Below are 25,536 nucleotides of genomic sequence, written 5' to 3' on the forward strand. Positions count from 1 at the left end.
GAAGCATGCAGGCATCTTGAAGTCAGCATGTATTGATTACATCAGGAAAAGAAAGGGAGAGAAACCTGAAGGAAAAGTGTTGTTTGTGACTCAGCTCCTTTTGTGACTCAGATCAGTTTTTGACAAAAATGGGGTGTAGGAGGTGGAACATAAGAAACAGCCCCAAAAATCACAATCCTGCAGTAAGTCCCACCCTGCTGATGCTGGACTGTGATTGGTGGATATTTTCCTTATGGGCTGGTCATGTGCAGAAGAGGGAGGAGAACAAAGCCTGAATCTTTTTTTTTTTCTTTTTTGCAGTTTATTTCAGCAGGAGGGAAAGGCCCCAGTATAGTATGGCACCTACTGCCATCTGTTGAGCATGTTGTAGAATAGCCTTTACAAGGCTAGAAGAGTCATCTGGGCTTGGTGAGACTGAAACTGAAGATAAATACAGACCACACCGAATTGAAACTGGCAGAAGAAATTTGTGTGAAGAGGTTCTTGAACTCATCTTTATTATGGAGAGGGCATTTCCTTTATGAATGACTGCAAGGATTATTATGCCTCTGAGGACCTGCCTAAGAAACATTTTGCAATACAGTCTTAAGAAGCAAGCCATGCAAGTCAGTCTCGACTTCTTAATGAGGATTGTCTTTTGGCACATGCTTAAAGAAAGCACAGACTGGTATTTCTAAAGGGAAAAGCAAGCTGAGCCAACATATAGAACATTCATGTTCTTACTCAGAAAATTTCCCAGCACCAAGGACAGCATGAATTGTGCTGAAATGTCTCAGAGGGAAAACTCAGTCAAGAACCACATTATTGATTATAAAGCATTCTGCAATTTTCTTCCTGTCTGCAGAAGAAAAACACATATTTTCTGGAAGACTTTCTGGAGATGAGACCTTGTAAGTGGAAATCGGAGGTCACATGTTTAAAAACAGATTGAACTTCATGGAGAATATTTTTGAAATTGGAGGGATGAAGCCCCCAGTAAGATTGGGTACAAAATACTGTAATCACAATAGCAAAACAGTGAAGACTGCACATACAGAATTTAAGGTCATCAGAAGGGACTTCAGTAAAGGCAGTTATTTAGCCAGCTTTGTCCAGTAAGAGTGAACCACAAGTTAAATTGTATTATTTAGAGGAGCTTCTTTAATTTGTGATATGAAGGTGATGAGAAAGGACAATCCTGTTTGGCATTTTTTGGGGTAATGCACTTCAGGGTGTGATAATTCTGTGTTACTGCTGCTGTAGGGATTTTCCATGTTTTTAGTTGAAATTTTTATTATTTTTTAAAGACACATTGGCATATCCTGATTATTACTACCTTGGGTGCTAAAATAATTTGAACAGGTTGATACCTAATATAGATAACTCCTTTAGGCAGTTAGCTTCCCCCAACCTATTTACTTTCTATGTGGAAGGTATTTTTGAGTGATATGAAACCTTAGATGTTGGGTTCCTAAGGTATAAACTCACCGAAAAAGGTATACAAGATTCAGGCAATTTCAAATTGCCTGAGTGCTGGAAATATCACTTTCCCACTTAAAACTGTTGGAGCTTGGAGTGCTTCATCGATCAAAGCTGAATTATATCCTATTTAGGTCATTCTTCCTGCTCATTCTGAAGAATTGTCCTGCAAGATTCCCACTGATTCCTTGCTGTTGAAATCCAAGAATGAAGATTAATAAATTTCAATTGAGGTAATATTCAAATTCTTCCCAGGATAGGACAGGTATTATTACTCCCCTATCAATTCAGTAGGACACATTCCAAGTAAATTTATGAACCAAATGCACTAAATATACATATAACACAATGCCACCAGCATATTAACCCTGGACAAAGAAGTAATGACATTATTGTACACAATAATGACAATAGAAGCAAAACTATGATCCACCATTGGGTGTCACTCTTCCTTTACCTAAGTATGTGAAAAACATGTTTGTGTTAGTGGGTGGAAAACAATGGAAAACTGTCAAAATGTTCCTTTTTCAAACTAGGGCAGAAAAAACAGATTGTTTTTGTGAACATCTGATGTTACACAGAGATACAAAAAATATTCTAGGCAACACAATATTTAGAATTTGTGTTTCTTTGCTTTATCTTACTGAGACACAGCATGGAATTTTTGCATTTTTTTTCAAAATTAGGTTGTATTCTCCACATCTGTTAGTGGAAAGAAGCTTGGAAAGCAGTGCTTCATGGAAAATTATTCTTGTAGAAATGAGAGCTGGAGACTTAATACCATATATTCTGCTTTGTTTACTGATAGGCTAGCAGAACATTTTGGAGACAACTATGTGCCTTCAGCGGATACCCTGGGTACTAGCTTAACACTGGGGCCGCAAAGAGAACCATTGTATTCTATGCATATTTTAGCTTCATCCATGACTACCACGCTCTTCTTTCTCTGCCTTTTGCTGGAGAAAGATCCAATTTTCCAAATTTTGATGGACATTTTCTTAAAAACTGAGAAGAAAGTCCCAGTGGTCAGGATCTGGGAGGTTTACTTCTGCTTCTCTGTGATGATTCTTTGAAATTTGGGAGGAGGAGACCTTGGGCCTGCCACAACAACAGCAGCAAGAATGGCAGGTCATGTAGCATAGCAATAGCTTACTCATTCAGCACAGGGGCAAATCATCTATGGGAGCTAGCATAACCAAGAATCAGAACACCATTGCTCCCTGGCATTGGAGAGGCTGATTCTCCAGGTAGCAGCTTGGATGTCCTGTAAGAGAGAGTGCACATCTCTAGTTTACTTTCAAAAATTTAAGGTCTAGGCAGGCTAATTCTGGGATGATGTTTTAAAATTGTATCAGCAGGTGGCAGCACCTCCTAATCTTGGCTGATTTCAAAACCTATGAAGAGTTGGCCCAGATTAATATTTGGATGAGAGACTACTTGGGAATTCCTGAGGTTACTGAGAAACTGAAAAAACATCCCAGAAGGTGACAATGGCATCAGTAAGCAACTGCCATAATGTTGCCAAGAAAACTGTGGAAGTAGTCACCAGAAGTCAACCTCAACTCAGACAGCATATCTTTTTTCACACTAATCTATCGCCTTTTCTCCTGGAGCTCAAGTTGGCCGGGGTTATCCTTCTAACAATTCTGTTGAGATAGGCTAGTCTGAAAGAAAGTGACCTAAAAGCAACCAGAGTTTCATAGAATCTGAGCTGCCCAAATCCAAGAGTTTAACTATTATATGGGCAGAGGAAGAAGGCGAGAGAGATGAGAAGGGGGGCTTCTAGAAGTTTGATGAAGCGAACAAAGAAAACACTGGAAATCCCCTTTTTGGGATACTAATGAACCATCAACCAATCATCATTTATATTAGCAAGGAAAAGAAGCCTTTCCCAACCTGCTCCTTAGGAGTCCAGTAATCGCAGTCAGCATACCATGCTGTCTCCTGATGATGAATATATTCCAACACAATCTGCAAGGCACAAGGTGTAATAGGCTGGTTTAGAGCAATGCACTAGTTGTCCATAACTGTGTTTTATGGTTTATATTAGTAAAAGGAAACTATTGGATTTTTAATGCTATCTACTGATTTTCAGAGATTTGCAAATATATGACAGGAAACTGCATTGTTATTTTTAAAAAAATATGAAGGAAATCCTCCTTAGTATGAGATGTAGATTTATATGTGGCCAGTTGCATTGAATTTTCACTAGGACTGTTTCCTAGAAAAAGAACCATGCTGACCCCATTCCACTGCTGAATCTCAAGGGTAATTCAAAGTACTTTTGCATAAACTATTTTTATCTTTCAGACTTAAAACTCCAGATGAGTTTTTTCGGTGCAATAAATCTGTACAACTGGAATTTCAGGGGAGGTCCAGATATATATGTCATGTTACATACAATCCTTTTATTTTCCCTTGGTTTCTTCATTTTCTCCTAGCACAAAATAACTGTGTAGGTGGAGGGAAAAAGATATGCATATTGGCATAAATCCAGCTCATTTTACCCTCTGCACCAATAAGGCCATACTACTAATGAACATTGAATATCTTTTAATGTGTTTAAAAAAAAAACAGGAACAAAACCACAAACTGTTTACATTTGAGACTTGCCCAATATAATGTAAAGTAAGGTGCCCTCATGGACTGACAGGAACTACAGAGCCTGTGTTTCTCCAGTGCCTGTACTACAGAGTCATTCATACTAGCCTCATCTCACCATTACTGCATAAATACTCAGGGTGCACAGAACAATTTTATACCGCCCTGTTGCTTTCGGATACCAACCGTGCTACAACATACAATGTTTGTTTGTTTATTTATCACCGCCCATCTCCTCCCACCAGGGGGACTCTGCACGGTTTACAACAAAATAATAAAACAATAGATATGTAATATAATTACAATATATAAAAATATACTATATTGCCAAGTTCTGTGCAGCCTCGCTCAAAATTTGTTGGATGATGACCTGTGCTATAAACTAAATTTGATGTGTACCTAGTTCGCCATATTAGAGTGCTTTGTAACTTGACAGTCTTCCATATACTAGCCTTTTATGGTCCCCTACACCCATCTAATACTCCTATACCTTCTTAGATTCTAACTTTTTAGTTTTTAATTCATATATCTTTTATATCTTCTAGCTTTTCATAATTTTTTAAAGATTTTTATTTTTACTCTTCATGTATCCTTTATGCTTTTTAAATGATTGTACCCCACCTTTCTTATGCTGGTTTATTACTGTAATGAAGGTTTGGTTTGGTTTGGTTTGGTTTGAAGGTGCCCTCAATTCCTGGTGACTGTATCTTCTCGGCAAAAGTACTGAATTTGGTTTGCCATTACCATCTTCTGGGCTGTTTTGTTTTTGTTTTTTCAATTTCCTAGTCTAGCCCACTGCTCTGAAGTTCTTTAGTAATCTTTGATCCATGTACTAACCAGACATGAGTCTATTTAGCTGAGTCCAGAGAAAGTAAGCCAGTTTTTGCTACCTGTTAACATTTCCTCAATGTGCTTAAATGGTAATGTAGATTCTTCAAATTAGGATCTTTTGCAGAACACTTGTAAAAGAAAGCTTGCTTGCTTGCTTGCTTGCTCGCTTTCCCAGCCAGCCAGCCAGCTGATGGCCACCCATCTAATCAGTGGGACTCTGGATGCTGAACAGAAGAAAAATATCCAATCCATTAAAAGAAAAGAAGAAAAAAAAACTAGGTAACAAATCAAGTCAAGGTCCACCCAAAATCTCATTTCCAACATCTCATACACCCCATGCCAGAGCTCCAATAAATCACCATCCTGGCCCCAATGCCTGGGTGTTCTAAATAGAGAAAAACAATTCTGAACTGTACTCAGCTCATGAGGAATTTTTGAGAATCAGAATTTGTGTGGAAGAAAAGAGGAAAGAAAAAGAGAATGGCTGAATACCAGAGCAGTGAAAGAACAAACCATCAATTTCATTTCAAAATGAAGAATATCCTTTCACGGTAAACTAATCCAAATGGGTATAGCAGAAATTAAACTGACAAAGATAGGCTTTTTCATTTGGGACCCTAAGGGAATCTCATTAACTGATTTCTAGAAACAGCAAAAGTGCCTCATGCTGAATCCTATGTCAGATTCTTGGCAAGAATTCAAATTGCTTTCAAAGAAATTAATGGGAGGAAAACCTGTAATAGTGGATGAAGAACCAAACTGGTTAGTTTAAGAGCTGTAGGCCTTTGGTTTGGAAATGCTTCATTGAATATTACAAAAGAAAGCAGCATACTCATAAATTACTCAGTGCAGTCTGTAATTATTCGAAGTCTGTTGGAGCATAGCTAGTCTTCATGCTTTCAGCATGATTTCCAGACAAAGTAATGAGCAATAATGACCAGCAAATGGATTGGCTTACACTTTCCTACAGTGACAATATAGAGATTGCTTCTTTTCTGATCTGAAAGTGATTCAGCTATCTCCGTTGTTCTGGTCTTAAACTGAGGGACTTGCATTTGAAGTATTGGATGTGACTATGGCCATGCTGGTTAAGAATACTGGGAGCTGAAGTCTAACACATCTGGAAAAGAAACGTTGAGAAGGCCACTATAGTTTCCTCTAGCACAATCCTCCTTCACTCTGCTCCTTAGAGTGCTACTTCCTCAAATCATACAGTATAATGTCCAGAGAAAGCAACCACCACTAATGATTCAGTCACCTTGGTGATAAATTCCTGGAAGAAAAGATGGAGTAGTATTGGCCCTTGGCTGGAACAGTAGGAGAGGCTGCAATGAATCACTTGTTGAGGTGGGCAGCCTTACAAATGGAATGAATCCATCCCTCCATCCATCCCTCCATTCATCCAAGGATTAGAGGATCAGGCTTGGAATCATAGCTGTACTTAGAAACTAAGAGGATGAGACTATTTAGCTATTACTCCAGCCATAAGCTGAACATGAAGGCAGTAATCCTTTCCATTTCTTGCTCTCTTGTGTCTGATGCCCAGAAGCCCAACTGGCTGTGATCCTGGATCCATAATAACCTTATGACTTGCTGGCATTGAAAGTTTTATTTTCTATGAGTTCTTCCTTTTCAGAATCATCTAAGCTAGTGACTTATCGGAACCTCTCTGAGATTCTTTCTCGTCTGCCCTTCTGATATAGAGTCTGGGAGGAATCAGCCTGATTTATGGTCACAGAAAAGAAGTTAAGGGGTTTCCCAGGTAATTCTGGGGTTTCATACTGAGCACTCCTGTTGTAAACCAGTAGCCAAGATATTCACCAGTAATTCTCAAGGATGGTTTGTCACTCAAGGTATGGTTTGTCACAAATGCATTGAGAGGCAAACGTGTGAATTCATTCTGATTAAATAATTTTGTTTTAAAAATATAATTATAATTATATATATAAATTATAAATATATAAATTATATTTATTTATTGCATTTTATAATAATTGTAATGTATCTGGTTTTTTATGAGATTTTAACGTTTATGACCGTAGTTTGATTTTATTGTAAACCGCCCAGAGTCCCTCTTTTGGGGAAGATGGGCGGTAATTAAATTTGAATAATAAATAAATAAATAATAGAAATTGCAACAGTATTGTAAGCTCTGAGCCTTGAACTTTTACTGACAAAATATTTTAAACACCTGGAGCTAGAATGATATTGGTGACAGTGACTCCAGGTAATATTTTCCTCAGGCTTTAAATTAAAAATAATTATGGATAATGTTAAAAGGCATGAAAATATCCTTAGAACTGACAGCTGTTAAATGTGCATCTGCAGGCTGTTTTTCAAAGATGAAATGTATGATTCAAATGCTCCAGCTGAAATAGTTAACAGCACATTCTTCAGCTTCTTTTAGGTGCATTCTGTAGATTGATAATAAGAGGAGGGAAAACCCTGAAGCAGATATTCAGAGGGGCTCAGAGGAAAGAAAATAGTGCATTGTCATTTTTTAATTATTTATAGAACTTTGGGACATGTTTACATTAATGAGAGAGTCAATGCTGTCCAGTGCTTAAGGTATTGGAATAGGATGGGGTAAACTAAGGTTCATGTTTCCCCTCAGCCACAGAAATTTGCTGGATGACTTTGGGCTAGTCACTATCTCTCAGCTCAGCCTACCTCGCAGGACTCTGAGGGAGGAAAAATTATAGGAGGGAATCTTACCTACACTGCCTCAAAATTTTGGAAGGGGAATGTAAACCTAACAAGCAGATAAATCATTATCTATTTCAAAAATGGAAGATAGTCATTGATACATACTGTCCAGTTAAGTTTTATATTGCAAAGTCCATCAACTTGTCTTGATTCAGTGGATTTTCAGGAAATGACATGAGCTTTGGATAAAGCTCAGCTTTGGATAATACTTAATGATAAAGCATAGTAAACCCCAAATATATTTTCTTGCTTTCAAGAAGTATAGTCCCTACTCTGGTGAAATACAGAAAAATTGATAATCATTTTATAAGCTCCTTCCACTACAGTATTATTAACAATGAGATTAGATTTCTTATGATCAATCTGAAAACAGGATTTATTAAAGAAGTTGCAAATCAGTTTTTTAAATATCAGGAGGACACTTCATTCAGTACAATAATTCAGTTACCTCATAAGATACACACGTAAGGCCACTTGGCCTTGAAATAACATGCTGAAGCTAAGTTCTAAAGCCACATGAGACTGACAAAGAGATGGGCAGAACCAGGACAAACATACTCAATTTAATTTAGTTTAAAAGTAAACTAACTTAAATTAATAAATCTAACAGTATTGCACCCTGTGAATGTTATAATTCCCCCCATCTTTCCAATTAAAAACTACAATTTGTCAACTTTCTGGAGGTTAGATTCAAACCTTTTGGAATTGCAGGCAGCTTTGGGACTTCATGTTGTGCATCCTGATCACAGGGTCTTCAGTGGTTAATATTCTGAGTTTCTTAAGACAGTCTTTTTGTTTATTTGCTAAACAACACCTTGCCTAGATTTTAAAAATGAGCTCAGGTATGGGAAGTGGGAAGTCACTGTGCAGATACAAGCCATATCCCTTATAACATTTGGAAGAGTTTCACTAAAGACATTCATATCTATTTAGTGGGTATTGTTTGTCCATACTTTTTCTCCTTTTCCTTTAAAGAAAGATTTCTATGGACTGATTAAAAGTTAAAAAAAAAACCCCAAAGAGCCAAAAACTGGATTTCAGCATTGTATGGATACCCTATAAAGGAGAAAATGGGACAAAGCCCAAGAATACACTTTAAACATCTATTGTGAAAGTACCCCACATGTGAACTGCATCTGCTGTTATCATTGTTGTTCTGCTGAGAAGGAAGTTTTTACTTAGCTAAATTACTCTGGATTTCTCCTTGGCCTTGGACTGAACTCTGCTCTCATTCGTGACTGCCAAGGCAACAGTAAAATGTGGCACTGAAATCTTGGAGTAGCTCTTTGTTAATATGTGGGAGATCCCTTGTACATTGATGGATGGACTGTGAGAACTTGGTTTCATATAAATTGCAAGATGAGAATTATTTCCCTTTTGGCAATAAGAATTCTTCTCTGAAAGGTGTGGCATGATAACCCTCAATGTTATCTCTTCCCACAGTTTCCACTTTAATTTACTTGCACATTTTATCCCTTTCCCCTGCCAAGAATTTCTACAATGGACAATTACAAATGCATTACATTTTTTATTGTAGTTGAGCATGAAGGTGCTTTACATGTCTACAAGTGACCTGTTTGGAAGGAGACAGAGGTTGTGGCTAGCGATTTGGAAAGAGGCTGTGTGATGAGAGATGCTTATAAACTCTAGTTAAGACATAGGAAGCAGTTTGTTCTGCATCACTAGTAAGCTAGTCAATCATGTCGTTTCCATGTTGATTTTGGCACACAGAACATGTAGGAACCAAATTCCACAGTCATTAGAATTTATATCACATAAAATAGTTTTGTCACATAAAGTTATTTGTTTTTCAAGCATGTCATTGAAAGCTTCACATATTTCCCAGAATAGCTGGGAAAATCTAATAAAAGTCCTCAGTGCAAATCTTTGCAAACAAAGCAAATGTTTTCATACATTTTAAATAAATTGAGCCAAACAAATCTTTATTGTCAAAGGCAGAAGAGATGCATCCCATTCCATAAAACTATTTCATATTGGATACTGTTCATTTTGTCCCATTCAAGTGGAGGGAGTCAAAGTGCTCCATCTGCATTTATAAAAGAGAAAGGAGGACTAAATCAGGAAATGTTTCAGGTATCTTCCTTCCTTGACGCTATGACCATGTCATTACTGATGGTGGAATGAATGCTTTCACCCAGAATTGGACAAATCACATTGGACACAAGGCAGCAGAATTCACTAACCCAGAACAATAATGAGAATGTTCAATGGCAGCAGAAGTTACTGGGGATAGAGCCCTAGATAGGAGTAGTAAAAGCATAGCTGCAAAAGCATAATGAGGGAAAATTGGAAAACAGCAGCAGAATCCAATCTTTACAAAAAGTTTAATGAAAATCTGAAAATCAAAAGGGGTACATATAAAAGGTGGAAAGGTGAGGAAGAAAGAATGTGTAGCTGGGTTTGCAGAGATGATGTCAGGAAAGCTAAAACTCAGAATGCACTGAGACTAGCAAAGACTGCTAAAACCACAAAATACCAATTTACCAGCTAACTCAATGGAGGATAAAGAAGAATGGAACTACTGAAGAGACTAGACCCACAGGAAGCCAAATGAGGCCTAGGTTAGTAAGATAGCACAGAGCCCATCCTTTCACACTGCCTCCCCAAAGCACATCAGCCTGCTCTGGACTGTCTGCACACAGGGTATCCTAATGGGGTATTAGGATAAACTCCATTTAGAGAACATAGCAACTTAACCTGTCCTCAAGTTGCAAAAAGATACTGAGATAAAGGCAGAGGCAGGTGGACACATGCTTTGGACCATCCTCATGCTTGGGCAAGGGTGCGTCCAAAGATTTCATCTTAGGGTGGTATGATTTTCTACTAGTTTTGCAATGGGAGGGGAGGGAAGCAAAGTGAAGGTAAGGCTGAAGTCAAGGAAAGGAAAAGAATTAAAAGGCCAGTATCATAATCCCAAGGACAAAGAGGATAGAACCAACATGCTGATTGTTTCTAAAAGAAGCAACAGTGACTTTAGATTTTAAAACCAGATTTCTGTCAGATGTTACATCCATTTCTTTTTGTTCCTCCAGGAATTTGAACCCTCATATGTTTGTTTAATTTCTTGGTCCCCCCTCCCCCACCTTTGGTAAAGTAAATATAATCATTTCTATTTTCTGTTCTGTTTACATTTTTAGAGTTACAGTGAATATTTAGTGTGTCCTCCCTTTGCAGGTGGGCAGAGGTAGTACTGGGGGATACCCAGGAGTTCTATTAAGGGAATTATATGTTTAATAAGAATGACAGAACAATAAGTATATATAGAAAGTAATAGCAAAAACACAAACTGAATTTCCATTGGAAAAAAAGTCCCCATTCCTGCTAATATTTTATTTATTTATTTGCTTTTTTAATTATTAAATTTGTCCCCGCCCATTTCCTCCCACCAGAGGGACTCTACAATGACAATATAATGAGGCCAAGCTTGAATTGTTTATTGGATGTGTGTTCAGATGATGCTAAAGTCTGGAATAGTGCTACGAACATCAGCCATAGTCAGCCTTGGCCTCATACAGTCCCCCTCCCTGCTCCTCTTCCAGCACAGCCTCCATGAAGAGGCCGTAAGTTTTAAATTTTCCTTTTACATTAACTGCTACTTAGTATTAAGTCCAAACCTTGAACTGTGCTTAATTTAACTTGTTGTGTCATAAACTACAGCTTTAAAATGGTTTGTTTCAGCAGCCATAGTGCAATCTAACCCAAGTTTATTAGGGCTCTGTTGTCAGAACAGGCTGTGTTTGTATGAACATGGCTGCAGAAAACTCCAAAGCATTTTTCATGGGTATGTCAGACAAAGAGGAGTTTGCAACTCAAGTTCTTTAAAATACGAACTTTAACTGAAAGTCTTGGCATATCTGTCTCTAAGTCCCGGGTAGGCAATATGGTCCTCTCCAGATGCTTTGAACTTCAATCCCCATTTGTTTTCGTCAGCAGCGCAGAAGGAAGCATGCCTAGGGGCGCTGTGCAGATCCACAGTGCTGGGCCAAGGAATTGGTTTTTCCTGGGTTGGCAGCAGCAGGAAGAGTGAGGAGGAGGGAAAAGCTAGAGCCAGTCTGGTGTAGTGGTTAAGGCTCCAGGCTAGAAACCAGGAGACCAAGAGTTCTAGTCTGCCTTAGGCATGAAAGCCGGCTGGTTGACTTTGGGCCAGCACTCTCTCCCAGCCCAGCTCACCTCACCTCACAGGGTGGTGGTTGTGGGGAAAATAGGAGGAGGAAGGAGTATTAAGTATGTTCCCCACCTTATATTCTCCACAACCACAACCCCTTGAGGTGAGTTGGGCTGAGAGAGAGCGCAAGGTGGGACTAGAACTCAGTCTTCTGATTTCTAGTCTAGTGCCTTAACACCACACTGGCTCTCTATTTGACATAAGAAGTCTTATATGCTATTATGCTATATATTAGTGGAGATTATGAGAAAATTACAGAAATGCTACCTTAAGCTTCATTGGCTGAGGTTTTTTATTTTTCCCTCCAAGAAATGTCGTATTTCTTAGAAATTCCCTTTTCAAAGTCTGGCTACCTTCAGACCTATATCTCCATGCAAGTAAAGGACTCAGAACAAATATATTTGAAACCTGTTTCAGTTATGTGTGTGTGTGTATGTGTATCTATATATCTATACACATACATACATGCATACACATATGCACACCTTTGAGCCAGTGTTGACTCCCAGCAACTGCCTGGACCAGTCTCTGCAGTTTTCTTGGCAAGATTTTGGAAGCGGTTTGCCATTGCCTCCTTCCTAGGGCTGAGCGAGAGTGACTGGCCCAAGGTCACCCAGCTGGCTTTGTGCCTAAGGCGGGACTAAAACTCATGGTCTCCCGGGTTCTAGCCTGGTGCCTTGACCACTACACCAGACTGGCTCTCTTGTTTGATACCTTGATACAACTTCATTTAATTTTTTGTTTGTTTACATTCTGTAACCAAATAGCTCTACAGTGCTGTTCATCCAAGCAACTTGCCAAGAACAGGAGAGATGTCTCTTAAATGCAAATGCTCTTTCAGTGGAGATGCCCAAAACTTCCCTTTCTGAGCAAGGTATGATACAAAAGTCCACTGCAAGTACTGCAAGTCAGCATTTTCGGTGCTTATGGTGGTATGTCGGACGCTCAGCCCAACACATCTCACAGGATTGTTATTGTGGGGAAAATAGGAGGGAGCATTATGTACCGCCTTGAGTTGCAAGAAAGAAAAGAGGGATACAAATGTCATAAATGAATAGCACTCAGGGTAGCTTCTGAGAGGACAGAAATGAAGAGCTCTCATGTACAACCTTCCGACAAGTGAAAGTGGGGACTGACCTGCTGTTGGTACCTTTTAACTGGGAACCTTTTGCGCCAGGCAGAGCAAGGGCTTTGCCTAAATTAGGTCTTTGACAAACCCGTCGGACCACGACTTGTTTGTTTCCCGCGGACCTCTTCCGACTCCCTAAGCCGCGAGACCTCGCCCGTCCGTTCGGTCGCTTTTCCGTTGCTTCTCTGAAACGCGTTGCCAGCAGCAACCCGGGTTGGGTTTTGCTTTCTTTGTTTCGAGTGTTATTGCTTTGGGTTCTCGTCCAAGCGGGAGTTTCAGCGAAGTCGGCGTTTATTATTATTTCACTTAGTACTGGAACTGGCGGAAACCGCTCTTAATTTTTCCGTGTAATACAATATTTGCATCAGGAGAGAGAAAGAACTGAGGTTGACTAAGGCGGGCGGGTTGTGGGGGCGGGTCTCCAATGCAAATCTCTGATCCGCCACCACCCCACCACCCCCGCCAAAGCATGTAGACCCCGAGTGGCAGAAGCCCATGCAGACCCGGAGGGTGGGGGGATTTTGGGTCTGGCAATCGGGCTGATCCTTGTGGATCTTGGTCCTCCGCCGCTATTCCCGTCTATCTTCTCTTTGGAAAGGCCGCCGGGGTAGCTGTTGCGACCGGACAAGAAAATCCAATCGCCAGCCCAGGATAGTAACGGTGAGAGGGGGAGATACTCCTGGAGCGAGCGAGCAAGCGAGCGGCAGCAGAAGGGACCCTGATCGGCGGGCCGGCTTTGCCAGCCGCCCACTTGCGAAATCCCCTCCGGCTGCAACCCTCTCCAGCATGGTGCTCCGGTTGCTCGCTTGGAGCACTTGTCTCGCGCTTTTCTGGCTGCCCTTCACGGCAGGTGGAGTTCCTGGAGGTGGCAGGTTAGTTGCAAAATGTGGGGGGGGGGGGACGGATTTTAAGCGCTTTCTTCCGGTTCGGCAGCATTCACACGAGTCATTGACCCGTAAATTAGGAGCCACCCGTGAGAAGCCGGCCAGAGGAGTGGCTGGGCGACTTGGTCGCTCGGCTCCTCTGCCGCTGCCTGTTTCATCTTTCAGCGGTACGGGATGGCTCTCGCAGGCTTATCTCACTCTCGGCAGAGCAGTTGAGGGACAGAGATGTGCCCCCGGGAACTGAAATGAAGAACGTGGGACTCAGTGTCGGTCCAGTATTGGCGGGGAACAATGGGCGTCGTTGTCCAACACAAAGTGACTAGGTTAGGAAATGTGGGGTCATAGGGAAGTTCTGTGAATATGTCGAGGAAATGTAATATATATAAGCAATCGTGGCTGATTGACAATTGAAAGGTTAGTTTTTTATTTGGAGAATGTTTCTGAGCATATGGAGAAGGCATTTGAATCATCACTGAACAACCAAAGCCACCTGGGATGCTGTGCTACAAGATTTCCTCTGGAATTGCATTTGAGATAAATCAGTTCTGTCTTTAAAAACAGCTCACATTTGAAAGGTGCAGTGTCCATATTAGGATGCAACTGTGAACAAACTTTTCCCAAATTGTGACTTTTAGGGTCTCCCCTCCCCGAAATCTGTAAAGTTGCTTCTTCTTTCCAGAAGCCCACGCAGGGAAGTTGAAGACTGATGGTGGAATATAAGCACTGCATGCTATTTAGGCATCTTGTATTCTTCACTCACCCTCACTCAACCTAGTTTAAATCTAAGTTCAAAGGCGCAAAGAGGTAAGCCAAAGAAATCACACTGGTCCCTTTGTCAGTCTGGAACAATGTTTCTCAACCTTGGCAACTTTAAGACACAGGGACTTCAACTTCCAGAATTCCCCAGCCAGCCAACTCAATCAGCTGTTAAAGGCATGTGGGTACAGAAGCATCCATTCTTCCTGCTGTTGTGCTTGCAGACTGAAGTCCTTTTAAATAGGAACAGTGTTAAACTATCTACAGCGCAGGATTTGACTCAGCCCTGTTATCAGATATTGCTTTGCAGGTAGTGCCAAAAAGGTATCTTGCATTTTTTTAACCACTGTTCATTCATTTGGATGAAAAATAATTTGCTTTTTGAATTTCTTGAAGAATAAAATAATGTCATAGAAATTCTCATGGATGGATTGTGAATTGCAGTGTTGTTGCACATATTTAGTATTCAAGGGGTGTGTGTGTGCGTGTAAATGTCCTTTGTTTCATTATACAACACAGTGGTCTGCTGTCTCCTTGGCTTCCCACAACTCCAACAATGAAGTAGCATCAAAACACAACATTTTTTTTAAATGCTTATGTGTCCTGAATAAGGTAGGAAAACCAAAATCTCCTTTGCAAGGGAAGAAAATGTTTGAGAAACTGCAAGACAGATTTTGTCAGAGCATTCGTTTGGGGTAATCTGAGGAGGTGGGTAGCAAGCATAGAGTGAAACTGAGGGCTAATGTGAGCATTGGAGTGGGCTAATGTAACTTGGCAGGCAGAGGTCCTCTGCTGTTTGGGAAAACTGGCCATTTGTCACAGTGAGGTAAAGAAGCAAGGATGGCCAGTGGCAGTGGAAACCCCTTGGCAGCTACGTAGAGGGTCCTGCAGTAGAACCCTGATAAATTTTCCTGGTCAAGGATTGTCAAAGCCAGAGATTCTCTGGAGGCTTGACATTAGCTATCCCAGAACCATCTGGCGGTTTCTTGAAACAATCAGAATAGCTATTTGAACATTATCAAGAAACTGCCAAACTCCTTCCTCTTTTCCCTCACCCCATCCTCTCCCTCCCTCCCTTTAGTCTATCTTACATCATACACTGTACTTTTCTTTGTGGGAAGAGGAAGATGACTGGCACAACTCTGGAGAATTTATGAGCATAGAGACACAATTAAAGTATTTTTTCTCATAAATATTCTGAAAAATGGAATATATTGAATCTTATTTAAAATAATCTCAGTAATTTAGTGACAGGGGCCTCACAAAGACATTTGAGGTGAAAAGCAATATACACTACCCTGAATTTAAGTTGCATTGAATGTAGTGGCCTTATTTTGAGTAAGCATGCAAAGGATTGTACACTACATAAAACTGTGAGATAAATACCTTGGACAGGGAGGATACAAACAGATTATGAGGAAAAATATGGGCAGGAAACTACCAAACTGGATTTACCTTGTAAAAGTGCATCTAAGATTAAAGTTAAATCAAAGTACTGGAAGTATCCAAGGACTACATGCAAAAGAAATAAATGACAATAAATTGAAGTCCCCCCCCCCCAGAAAAGCTTAAAGAAAAGTATAATCTTTTTCAAAATTAATTGTACAGTATTTCAAAATAAATAAAACATTCTTTCCTTGGTAGTTTTCAAGGCTCTGCAGTGGAGGAACCCAGATACTTCTTTCTCATGGTGATATCATTTTGATCTTTTGCACACACATGGTCCATCCAATCTGCAGAGCCAAGCATGGCTGTCAGCTTTTTCAACCAGCCTCTGTCAGTTTCAAAGTTGGGTTTGGATGTGGATATTTTTTTATGCATGGAGAACTATAAACTCAAGGCCTGGCAAGGATAGTTAGGCTCTAATTGAGGTGACAGATCTACTGACAACAGGAATTGGTTGTACTGTGGTAGTGTCAGATTCCTCTGATCAAAAGGTTCACAGAACCCCTTATTGGAGCATCTTCCATCACTTCCTTATCAATGGGGTAGACTCTCTGTCGCCGGATGGGAGGGGGTGTTGAGTTGGAGTGTGAATTGCATTATTATGGCTACAGATTTATGATGGTTCACATCAAGGCCAGTCAGTAGAGATAGACCAGCAACACCACCGGGATGGGAAAGGGGGGTGACATACTTTCGTGGGAAAGGAAGGCAATCAAGGGAATGTAGTTTTAAATGTATGTTTTAGCGGGAATTTTCCATTCGCAGCTTTACCTCTGTCCTAGTCATTTTGCTTCACTAAACAGTTAAAGGATCCTGGTCTCCTGACTGTCATTGTGTGAATGCTCAAATGGTCTAGTGCTGACATTAAGCTGCGAATCCATTGTGTTTGAGAACTCTTCCTGGGAAAGTAATTCAGTTGAGAGTTGATGAAATAATGCCAAAACATGGAAGAACTAAGGCGAAGCAGCCATCGCCCTCAACCTCCACTGAGAGGACAGTGCTGTAAGCCAAGGAGGAAGAAGAGAAGGTAGAGTCAGAAGGGAGCTCCGGAAGTGGAAAAGTGAGTGTGAAATGGAAACCCCGCTCAACACTACCAAGCTGGAGAGAGCGCTCCTTACCCTCGACTTCGTGAGAGAACCCGAGACTCTAGACATGATACTGGAAGAATCACAGATGGGACCTTCACAGTCGGGCGCCAAGGAGGTGGAGGGGAGAGCACCTTCACCCCTGGAGGCACCTGTGAGGGTGTTGAGCCGGGGTCTTGTGAAACTGCGACAGACACCAATGGGACCCCACAAGTGATTCGTGGGTTGGAGGCGAGGATATCTGCCATGGGGGTGATGATGTAGCATGTGTTGAAAACCCTTGACACTATGGCATATCCCCTGGTGGAAATTTTGACCCAATTCTCCAGGGTGGCATCTGAACATGTAGAACTGGCATAAATTAAGCAATATAATAAAATGTGTTTTACAGTTTCAGTAGGCCCTTCATTGCAGAAAGAAACCCTTAGATGGTAGGATAAGCATCAAAACAAGGCAGGTGTAAGGATTGCCTACCCTAATAGACTCAGACTCACAAGCAGGGACTTAATGATATCTGATTTATTAAAGAATAGTATGCAAATACAGAGAAAGCTGAGAATGAGTAAAAGCACGCCAAATACAAACTAAAAATCCTCGGCTCAAACGTAATCCCTCCCCTCGCCCGGCCGTTTCAAACTCCCCCCCACCCAGGTGCTGGTAACCGTTTCTGATGATATCCGGGGAAAGGAACCTTGAACACACGAGATAACCTAAACACATTCCAATCCAGCTGCTAACATATAACAATCCCACGAGATGGAATCCTCCTCCCCTCCCAGACGAAACACGCATCAGCCAAATGACATGCGAAACATTACAATGTAACAGTAACATTGGAACGGTGAACATGACATACCGCCCCCCCCAAAATATTAAGGAGCAGGTTTCATAGGATAAGCGAGATGAAAGCGTCCAACTAAAACAGGAGATTGAACATCACGGGCAGACACCCACTCAGGGTGGAGAAAGTGTTTCCACCGAATGAGGTACTGCAGGGTGCCACGAAGTCTGTGAGAATCAAGGACCTCCTTCACCTCAAAATGTTGCTGTCCATCAATCATGATCGGAGCAGGAGGTGGGGGTTGCGGATGCCAATAATCAGAGTGGTTGACAGGCTTGAGCAAGCTGCAATGAAAAACAGGATGTAAACGTTTCAGATTGTGTGGCAAATCCAGTTTAAACATGACAGGGTTCACAACTCCCACAATGGGAAAAGGACCAACAAACTTAGGAGCCAACTTCTTCGAGGGCTGAGGGGATTTAATGAACTTGGTGGAAAGGTAGACCTTATCACCAACTTTAAAAGCAGGATGAAGGGCTCGTCGCTTATCGCCGTGCAGTTTATAGGCAGATTGGGCATCAGCCAATGCCTGCTGAATCACTGGCCATGAATCAGCCAGGTGAGCAGCCCAATCAGAAGCGGAGCAGGGCTGTGTGGAGGGTTGAGGCAAGTCAGGAATGGGAACAAAATCCCGGCCAAACAGTACAGAAAGGGGTGTGCCCCGTGCTCTGATGGACGGCATTGTTATAAGCCACCTCAGCAAAAGGTAGCAGATCAACCCAATTGTCCTGCTGATAGTTGACAAATGCCCGCAAAAATTGCTCCAGGGTCGAATTAAGAGCCTCCGTAGATCCGTCAGTCTCCGGATGCGACGCAGTGGACAACGCCTGCTTGGTGCCCACCAGCTTCAAAAATGCCCTCCAAAATTGGGAAGTAAACTGTGTTCCGTGGTCCGTGATCAAGCAGGAGGGGCTCCCGTGAATCCAGTAGATGTGGATTAGAAAAAGGTGGGCCAATTGCTGTGCAGACAGAATGGAAGCACATGGAATGAAATGGGCTTGCTTAGAAAAGTAGTCCTTTACCACCCAAATCACAGTCTTTCTCTGACTAGGAGGCAAATCCCCAATGAAATCCATGGAAACCTCCTCCCAAGGACGGGAGGGGCTGGCCACTGGCTGCAACAGCCCTTGCGGTTTGCCCCCCTTCTGTTTAGACATGGCACAGACAGGACAAGAAGCAACATAACTTTTTACATCATGTCTCAATGTGGGCCACCAGAATTGGTGGCGCACCAGGCGCAAGGTTTTGACAAACCCAAAATGACCAGCCACTTTATCATCATGAGACCTAATCAAAATTTCCCTTTGCAAACTGTCAGGGACATAGAGGCAGTTTTGCTTCCAAGTGAAGCCTCTGTCAAATGTAACATTGTCTCTATTCGCTTGCAACCAAGTGTCAGATTTCAGCTCTAGCAGAAACTGTTGTTGCAATTGTGAGGGAATTGGCGTTCTTCCCCCAGCCGGTGAAACCAAAGCTGGGGGCAGCTGTGCACGAGTCTGACTGCGTGTGACAGCTTGCAACCCCAATTGGGGTGCTGTCCACAGTGTACCCACAACGTCAGGTGCCTGGACCGAATCCTGGGGCAGGCGGGAAAGCGCATCAGCCAGGAAGTTTTTCTTGCCTGGAATGAACTTCAACTTAAAGTCAAAGCGACTGAAAAATTGACCCCAGTGGATCTGCTTAGGACTGAGCTTACAGGGTGTGCTGAGTGCTTCCAAATTTTTATGGTCAGTCCAAACTTCAAAAGGACATTTAGCCCCCTCTAAGAGGTGGCGCCATGCCTCCAAAGCAGCCTTGACTGTAAAAGCTTCTTCTTCCCAAACATGCCATCGCCTTTCCATCTTGGAAAATTTCTGGGACAGATACGCACAGGGCTTCAGGCGGCCACCAGCATCCGCTTGCAGCAAGAGCGCTCCAATTGAGAAATCGGAAGCATCCACTTGAACCACAAAGGGTTTAGTGGGATCAGGGTGTTGAAGAATGGGTTCAGCAGTGAACAGGCTTTTGAGTTTGTCGAAAGCCAACTGGCATTCAGGTGTCCAATTGAGCAATGCCTCCGGGTTCTTCACCTTGCGTGTGTCCCCCAACCCCTTCGTACGTAACAAATCAGTGAGAGGCAATGCAATTTATGCGAACCCCTGGATGAATTGGTGGTAATAGTTGGAAAATCCAAGAAAACTTTGGAGCTGCCTGCGGGTACGCGGGTGCTCCCACCCCAAAATAGCTTGAATCTTCGCGGGATCCATTTCAGTGCCCTTGTCAGAGATCCTGTACCCCAGGTAGTCAAGCTGAGTCTGGTGAAATTCACACTTAGAAAGTTTAGCATAAAGCTCAGCCTTTCTCAGTTTGCTAAGCACCTGTTTCACCAAGCACTCATGTTCCTCCTCCGTTTCAGTATAAATCAAAACATCATCCAAATAGACCAGTACACCCTTGAACAAATGTTCATGTAACACTTCATTGATCAATTGCATGAACACCCCTGGTGCCCCCGCCAACCCAAAAGGCAAAACCTTGTACTGAAAAGAACCCAGAGGACAATTGAAAGCAGTCTTCCATTTATCCCCCTCCCATATGCGGATGCGGAAATAGGCTTCCCGCAAATCCAGGTTAGAGAAGATTTTCCCCTTAGCCAGATGTGCTAACATGTCTTTTATTATTGGCAGAGGATATTTGTTTAATATCGAGACCGCATTTAATCCGCGGTGATCTGTACAAAGTCTCAATGTCCCATCCTTCTTCGCTTGAAACAAGACGGGGGCGCCCACTGGTGAATTTGCTGGTTCAATAAAATCCCTGGCCAAGTTTTGGCCACAAACTCCCGCAACACCGCCAGTTCCTTTTGAGTCATGGCATAGATTTTTGGTTTGGGCAGTTGAGCGTCGGGGACCAACTCTATCGCACAGTCAGTTTTTCGATGAGGTGGAAGCTTCCTTCTCACCAAACACATCCGCAAAGCTTTGGTATTGCTCCGGCAAGCCCTCCAGTGGTGTGACAGCAAAATGCGGGGTTGCTGCCACTGCCCTCCCCACTGCAGCCTTCGGAGCGTCGTCCTCCCCAGGGGTTTGATAGAAACCATCCCCAAAAGTCAAAGTCCTATGCACCCAATTTATATATGGGTTTTGTTGGACCAACCAAGGAATCCCCAGAATGACTAAGGGACCCCCCACAGGCGCCACTACAAACGGCAGCCCCTCACGGTGGCTGCCCATTTGCAATGCCACCATGCCCGTGAAATGGGTGACTGGTTTCCCCCCCACCGTAGAACCATCCAGCTGGGTGAAAATCATGGGGCGTTGCAGTGGAATGCTGGGCAACTCCAAAGCAGCCACCACGTCAGGGTGCATCAAGCAACACGAACACCCTGAATCGATCAATGCCCAAACTTCAATGGTTCTTGTGCGGGAGCCTAACTTCACTTTAACGGTCAGCGTGGGATAGTTGCCACTCACCGAAATATGTTCGCGCCCCTCCTCCACCACCTGCCCAGAGGCGCTCTTTAGGGCAGGTGGCTGGCGTTTCCCGCCAGCTTGAGTAGATCGGGCTCCCCCTGGCCCCCGAAGTAAGGAATCTCCTCCACTTCAGTTTCAGCCATGGCTGCCTTCATTTTCCTGGGTAGAGAGGGAGATTTCCCCAACGGCTTCCCCAGATGATCATCGGTCTTTCCCTTCGGGCACGCTGCCGCTCAGTGGCCTTCCTTCCCACATCGGAGGCATTGCCCTTTCACATAGCGGCGCTCCCTCTCCTCTTCCCAGGCACATTGACCGGACTTTCCAGTGGGTGCAGCAGTGTGGGAACCCTTGCTGAGCCCAGCATATCTCATCACCTTCCTGTGAGCGAAGGTCTCATTGGCTTGCTCAGCCTTCCCTGCCAGCTGTATCCATTCATACAGGGTATCTGGGTCATCCCTGCCGAGCGACCACCTCAGGACCTCCGTATTCAGACCGTCCTTAAAAGTTCTATTAATGTGGATTGGGACCAATCCTCAACCTTCCCAGCCAGAGCCTTAAATTCCAGAGCGTAGTCTGCCACCGATCGTGGCCCCTGGCACAGTTCCCTCAGTGCCCGTTTTGCTCTTTCTTTAGCTAACGGGTCTTCAAAGTGTAGTTTCAACACCCACAGGAATTCTTCAAACTCCTCCAGCTCAGGGGCATCCGATTGACATAACTGCACATACCAATCAGCTGCCCGCCCCTTGAGCCTAGTGGCAATGGCATTAATCTTGGCTCTTTCTGAATGGAAAAACTGCTCCCACTCATCCATATAACTCCTTGCATTGGTAAGGAAGAATGATAGCTTAGTTGGATCTAATTTAACGGTAAAGTCCTTAACCCCCACTCCGGGTGGTCCCTTCGCCACAGCTGGGTGGTCGGGCTTCCTTTTAGCTCCCAGGGATCTCCACTCTCGAGGAGGGGACCTTGAAATCCTCACACTCGGTGCTCTTGCTTCCTCTCTGCACCGGGTCCTACTCCTTTCCTCTGGGGAAGGTGGGGGCAAAGAAGGAGTCGAATGCCTGTTACTAGACTCCTCTCTCCTCCTCTCCCGGGGACCCCAGTCCATGGACATCTTTCAAAACATAAATTCTAGTGACTCCAATTTGGCCTCCACCAGTTTTATATGGTCAGGGGTTTGGGAATCCTCCTTTCCCTCTTGCCTTACCACAGTTGGGAAACTCGGGTATCGCTGCTTCCAAGACGTTTTGGACGTCCCTGGTAGGGATCCATGTGTCTCATCCCATGTGGTCAGCTCACCTGGCGACTCATCAGTCGGTTCAGGGGCTCTTTTACCTCCAACCTCCTCTTCTCTTAGGCTGGAACTCGACCCCTCTCGAACTTCTGAAAGCTCTCGAGGAGGGACCCTCTCCATTCTTATCACTGTGGAGTCGGGTTCCCCCTTGCTTGATTCCTCGCTTTCTGTGGTTTGGGGATTTGGTTTGCTCATCGCTAGCACTTCTCCCTCACAAAAATAAATCTGGAAAGGGGCTAACAGTAAATTTTTAGATTCTCAGCTTTATGTAATGATTGCCTACTCTAATAGACTCAGACTCACAAGCAGGGACTTAATGATATTTGATTTATTAAAGAATAGTATGCAAATACAGAGAAAGCTGAGAATGAGTGAAAGCGCACCAAATACAAACTAAAAAACCTTGGCTCAAACGTAATCCCTCCCCTCGCCCTGCCGTTGCAAAGTCCCCCCCCCCCCCAAGGTGCTGGTAACCGTTTCTGCTAATATCCGGGGAAAGGAACCTTGAACACATGAGATAACCCAAACACATTCCAATCCAGCTGCTAACATATAACAATCCCATGAGATGGAATCCTCCTCCCCTCCCAGACGAAACACGCATCAGCCAAATGACATGCGAAACATTACGATGTAACGGTAACATTGGAACAGTGAACATGACAGGTGTTAAGCTGGAGTCTTGTGAAACTGTGACAGACACTGATGGGACCCCACAAGTGATTTGTGGGTTGGAGGCGAGGATATCTGCCATGGAGGTGATGATGCAGCATGTGTTGAAAACCCTTGAAACTATGGCATAAAGAAGACCCCAGAGACCACACCTGGAAAAAAGGCAGATGTTTCAAATGTGGTAAGGACACCTATCAAGCAGCGGAGTGTCCCTGTGGAGAACCAGAGGCAGCCAAGGGAGGAATGAAACCAGCCAAGACCTGGCGCGCAGAGTTCTAGATGCGGGGCCACTGCTGGAGTCAAGCGAGGACTCCAAGGAGGAAGATCAGAAGCCAGCGGGAAACGAATTTCACCTGTTTTGAATCACACCTGCGAGCAGGTGGAAAATCCCAGGCTCAACATACCTGCTTCTGAGGAGGAGGAAAGAGAGTACCCTCTGGTGGGTGATGACTGCCCCACGTTGCTAGTCAGGGTGGAATTAAAAAACTTAAGAACATGCCACAAAGCCAATCTGACAGCAATGTTAGATTTGGGGTGCACCAAATGCTTGATACAACCTGCACTAATCAACACACTAAGCCTCAAAACTAAGAGACTTAAACAACCCATTGTTTTTACCCAGATGGATGGTTCCATCACCCACAGGGGCCCCGTAGAGTTTCGAACTGAAACTGTAGCCATGAGGTTGGGGGGGCACAAAGAAACCCTGCAATTTATTGTAGCCCCCATAGCAAACTATTCAATCATATTGGGGCTCCCATGGCTAAAAAGTAGAAAATCACAAATAGACTGGGGGACGGGGGCTTTAACATTTAAAGACGGTGTCAGCAACCCACCGGTCCCACCACCTAAAAAGAGGGATGTGGCAGGAATACTCCTGAATTAGATACCTGTGGGAAAGCCAGAGGCAACAGTAGCTATACCAGCCAAATACTCAGACTTTCTTGATGTGTTTGATGAAAAAGAATTGGACCAGTTACCACCTCACAGAAAAATGGACTATCCCATAGAAATTGACCCAGGAGCTAAGCTACATAAGCCAAAATTATATGCTATGTCAGAGACTGAGAAAAAAGTCCTCAGGGAATTCATAGACAAAAACCTGGCTAGGGGCTTTATCGAACTGGCTAACTCCCCATTGGCCACCCCGGTGCTTTTCCGGGCAAAGAAGGAGGGCTCCCTGAGATTGTGTACAGATTACCGTGGAATAAATGCCATCCCAATAACCAACTAGTACCCCTTCCCTCTCATGAAAGACATGCTCTCACACCCATCGAAGGGAAAGGTGTTCACCAAGCTTGATGTCAGAGAAGCCTACTTCAGAATCTGAATCAGGGAGGGGGATGGAAAACAGCTTTCAATTGCCCACTGGGCTCATATCAGTACAAGGTTCTCCCTTTTGGGTTGGCTGGGCCCCTGGAGTATTCATGCAATATATCAATGAGGTCCTCCATGAGCATTTGTACAAGGGGGTCTTGGTGTATTTAGACGATACTCTGATCCACTCTGAAAGCTTAGAAGACCACTTCCCTTTGGTTAGGCAAGTGCTGCAAAAACCGAGGGATGCCCAGCACTATGCTAAGCTTTCCAAGTGTGAGTTTCACAAGAGTCAACTAGACTACGTGGGCTATCGTATCTCTTTGAATGGCATTGAAATGGACCCGGATAAAGTTCAAGACATAAGGGGCTGGGAACCACCTCGCACCAGAAGGCAGCTTCAAAGTTTTCTTGGTTTCACCAATTTCTATAGATAATTTATCCCCCAATTTGCTCAGATTGTGCTGCCCCTGACAGATTTTCTAAAAACTAGAGACACGGGGGGAGACACAGAAAGTAACTTCCCCGGGGGTGAAGCTTGCTTGGTCAGATGACTGCCAAGCTGTGTTTGATCGTTTGAAGGCTCTATTCACAGAAGAACCCATTTTGGCCCACCTGGACCCAAACCACCCCTTTATTGTACAGGCAGATGCCTCTGACTCAGCAGTAGGGGCAGTTTTGATTCAAAAGGATGAGAACAGTTTCCCCTGCCCATGTGCTTACCTCTCCTGTAAGTTCACTGACTCTGAGCACAATTGGCACATTTGGGAGAAAGAGGCTTTTGTTGTCAAAACTGCCTTAAATTTGCTTGAGGGCTCTAAACATCCCTTTGAGGTCTGGACTGATCATAAAAACCTCCAAGCTTTACAAACACCCAG

General features: G+C 43.3%; 1 protein-coding gene across 1 annotated transcript in view; it reads left to right on the forward strand.

Annotated features, from left to right (window-relative positions):
* Positions 1-17,068: 17,068 nt before the first annotated feature.
* The window catches only part of EGFL6 (EGF like domain multiple 6), a 51,005-nt gene continuing 42,537 nt past the window's right edge, over positions 17,069-25,536 (forward strand). The window contains exon 1 of the mRNA XM_063304686.1: positions 17,069-17,295. Coding sequence (XP_063160756.1) covers positions 17,069-17,295 — 227 coding nt within the window. The remainder of the gene's footprint in view (positions 17,296-25,536) is intronic.

Source organism: Candoia aspera, chromosome 5, assembly GCF_035149785.1.
Source record: "Candoia aspera isolate rCanAsp1 chromosome 5, rCanAsp1.hap2, whole genome shotgun sequence".
NCBI classification, from domain to species: domain Eukaryota; kingdom Metazoa; phylum Chordata; class Lepidosauria; order Squamata; family Boidae; genus Candoia; species Candoia aspera.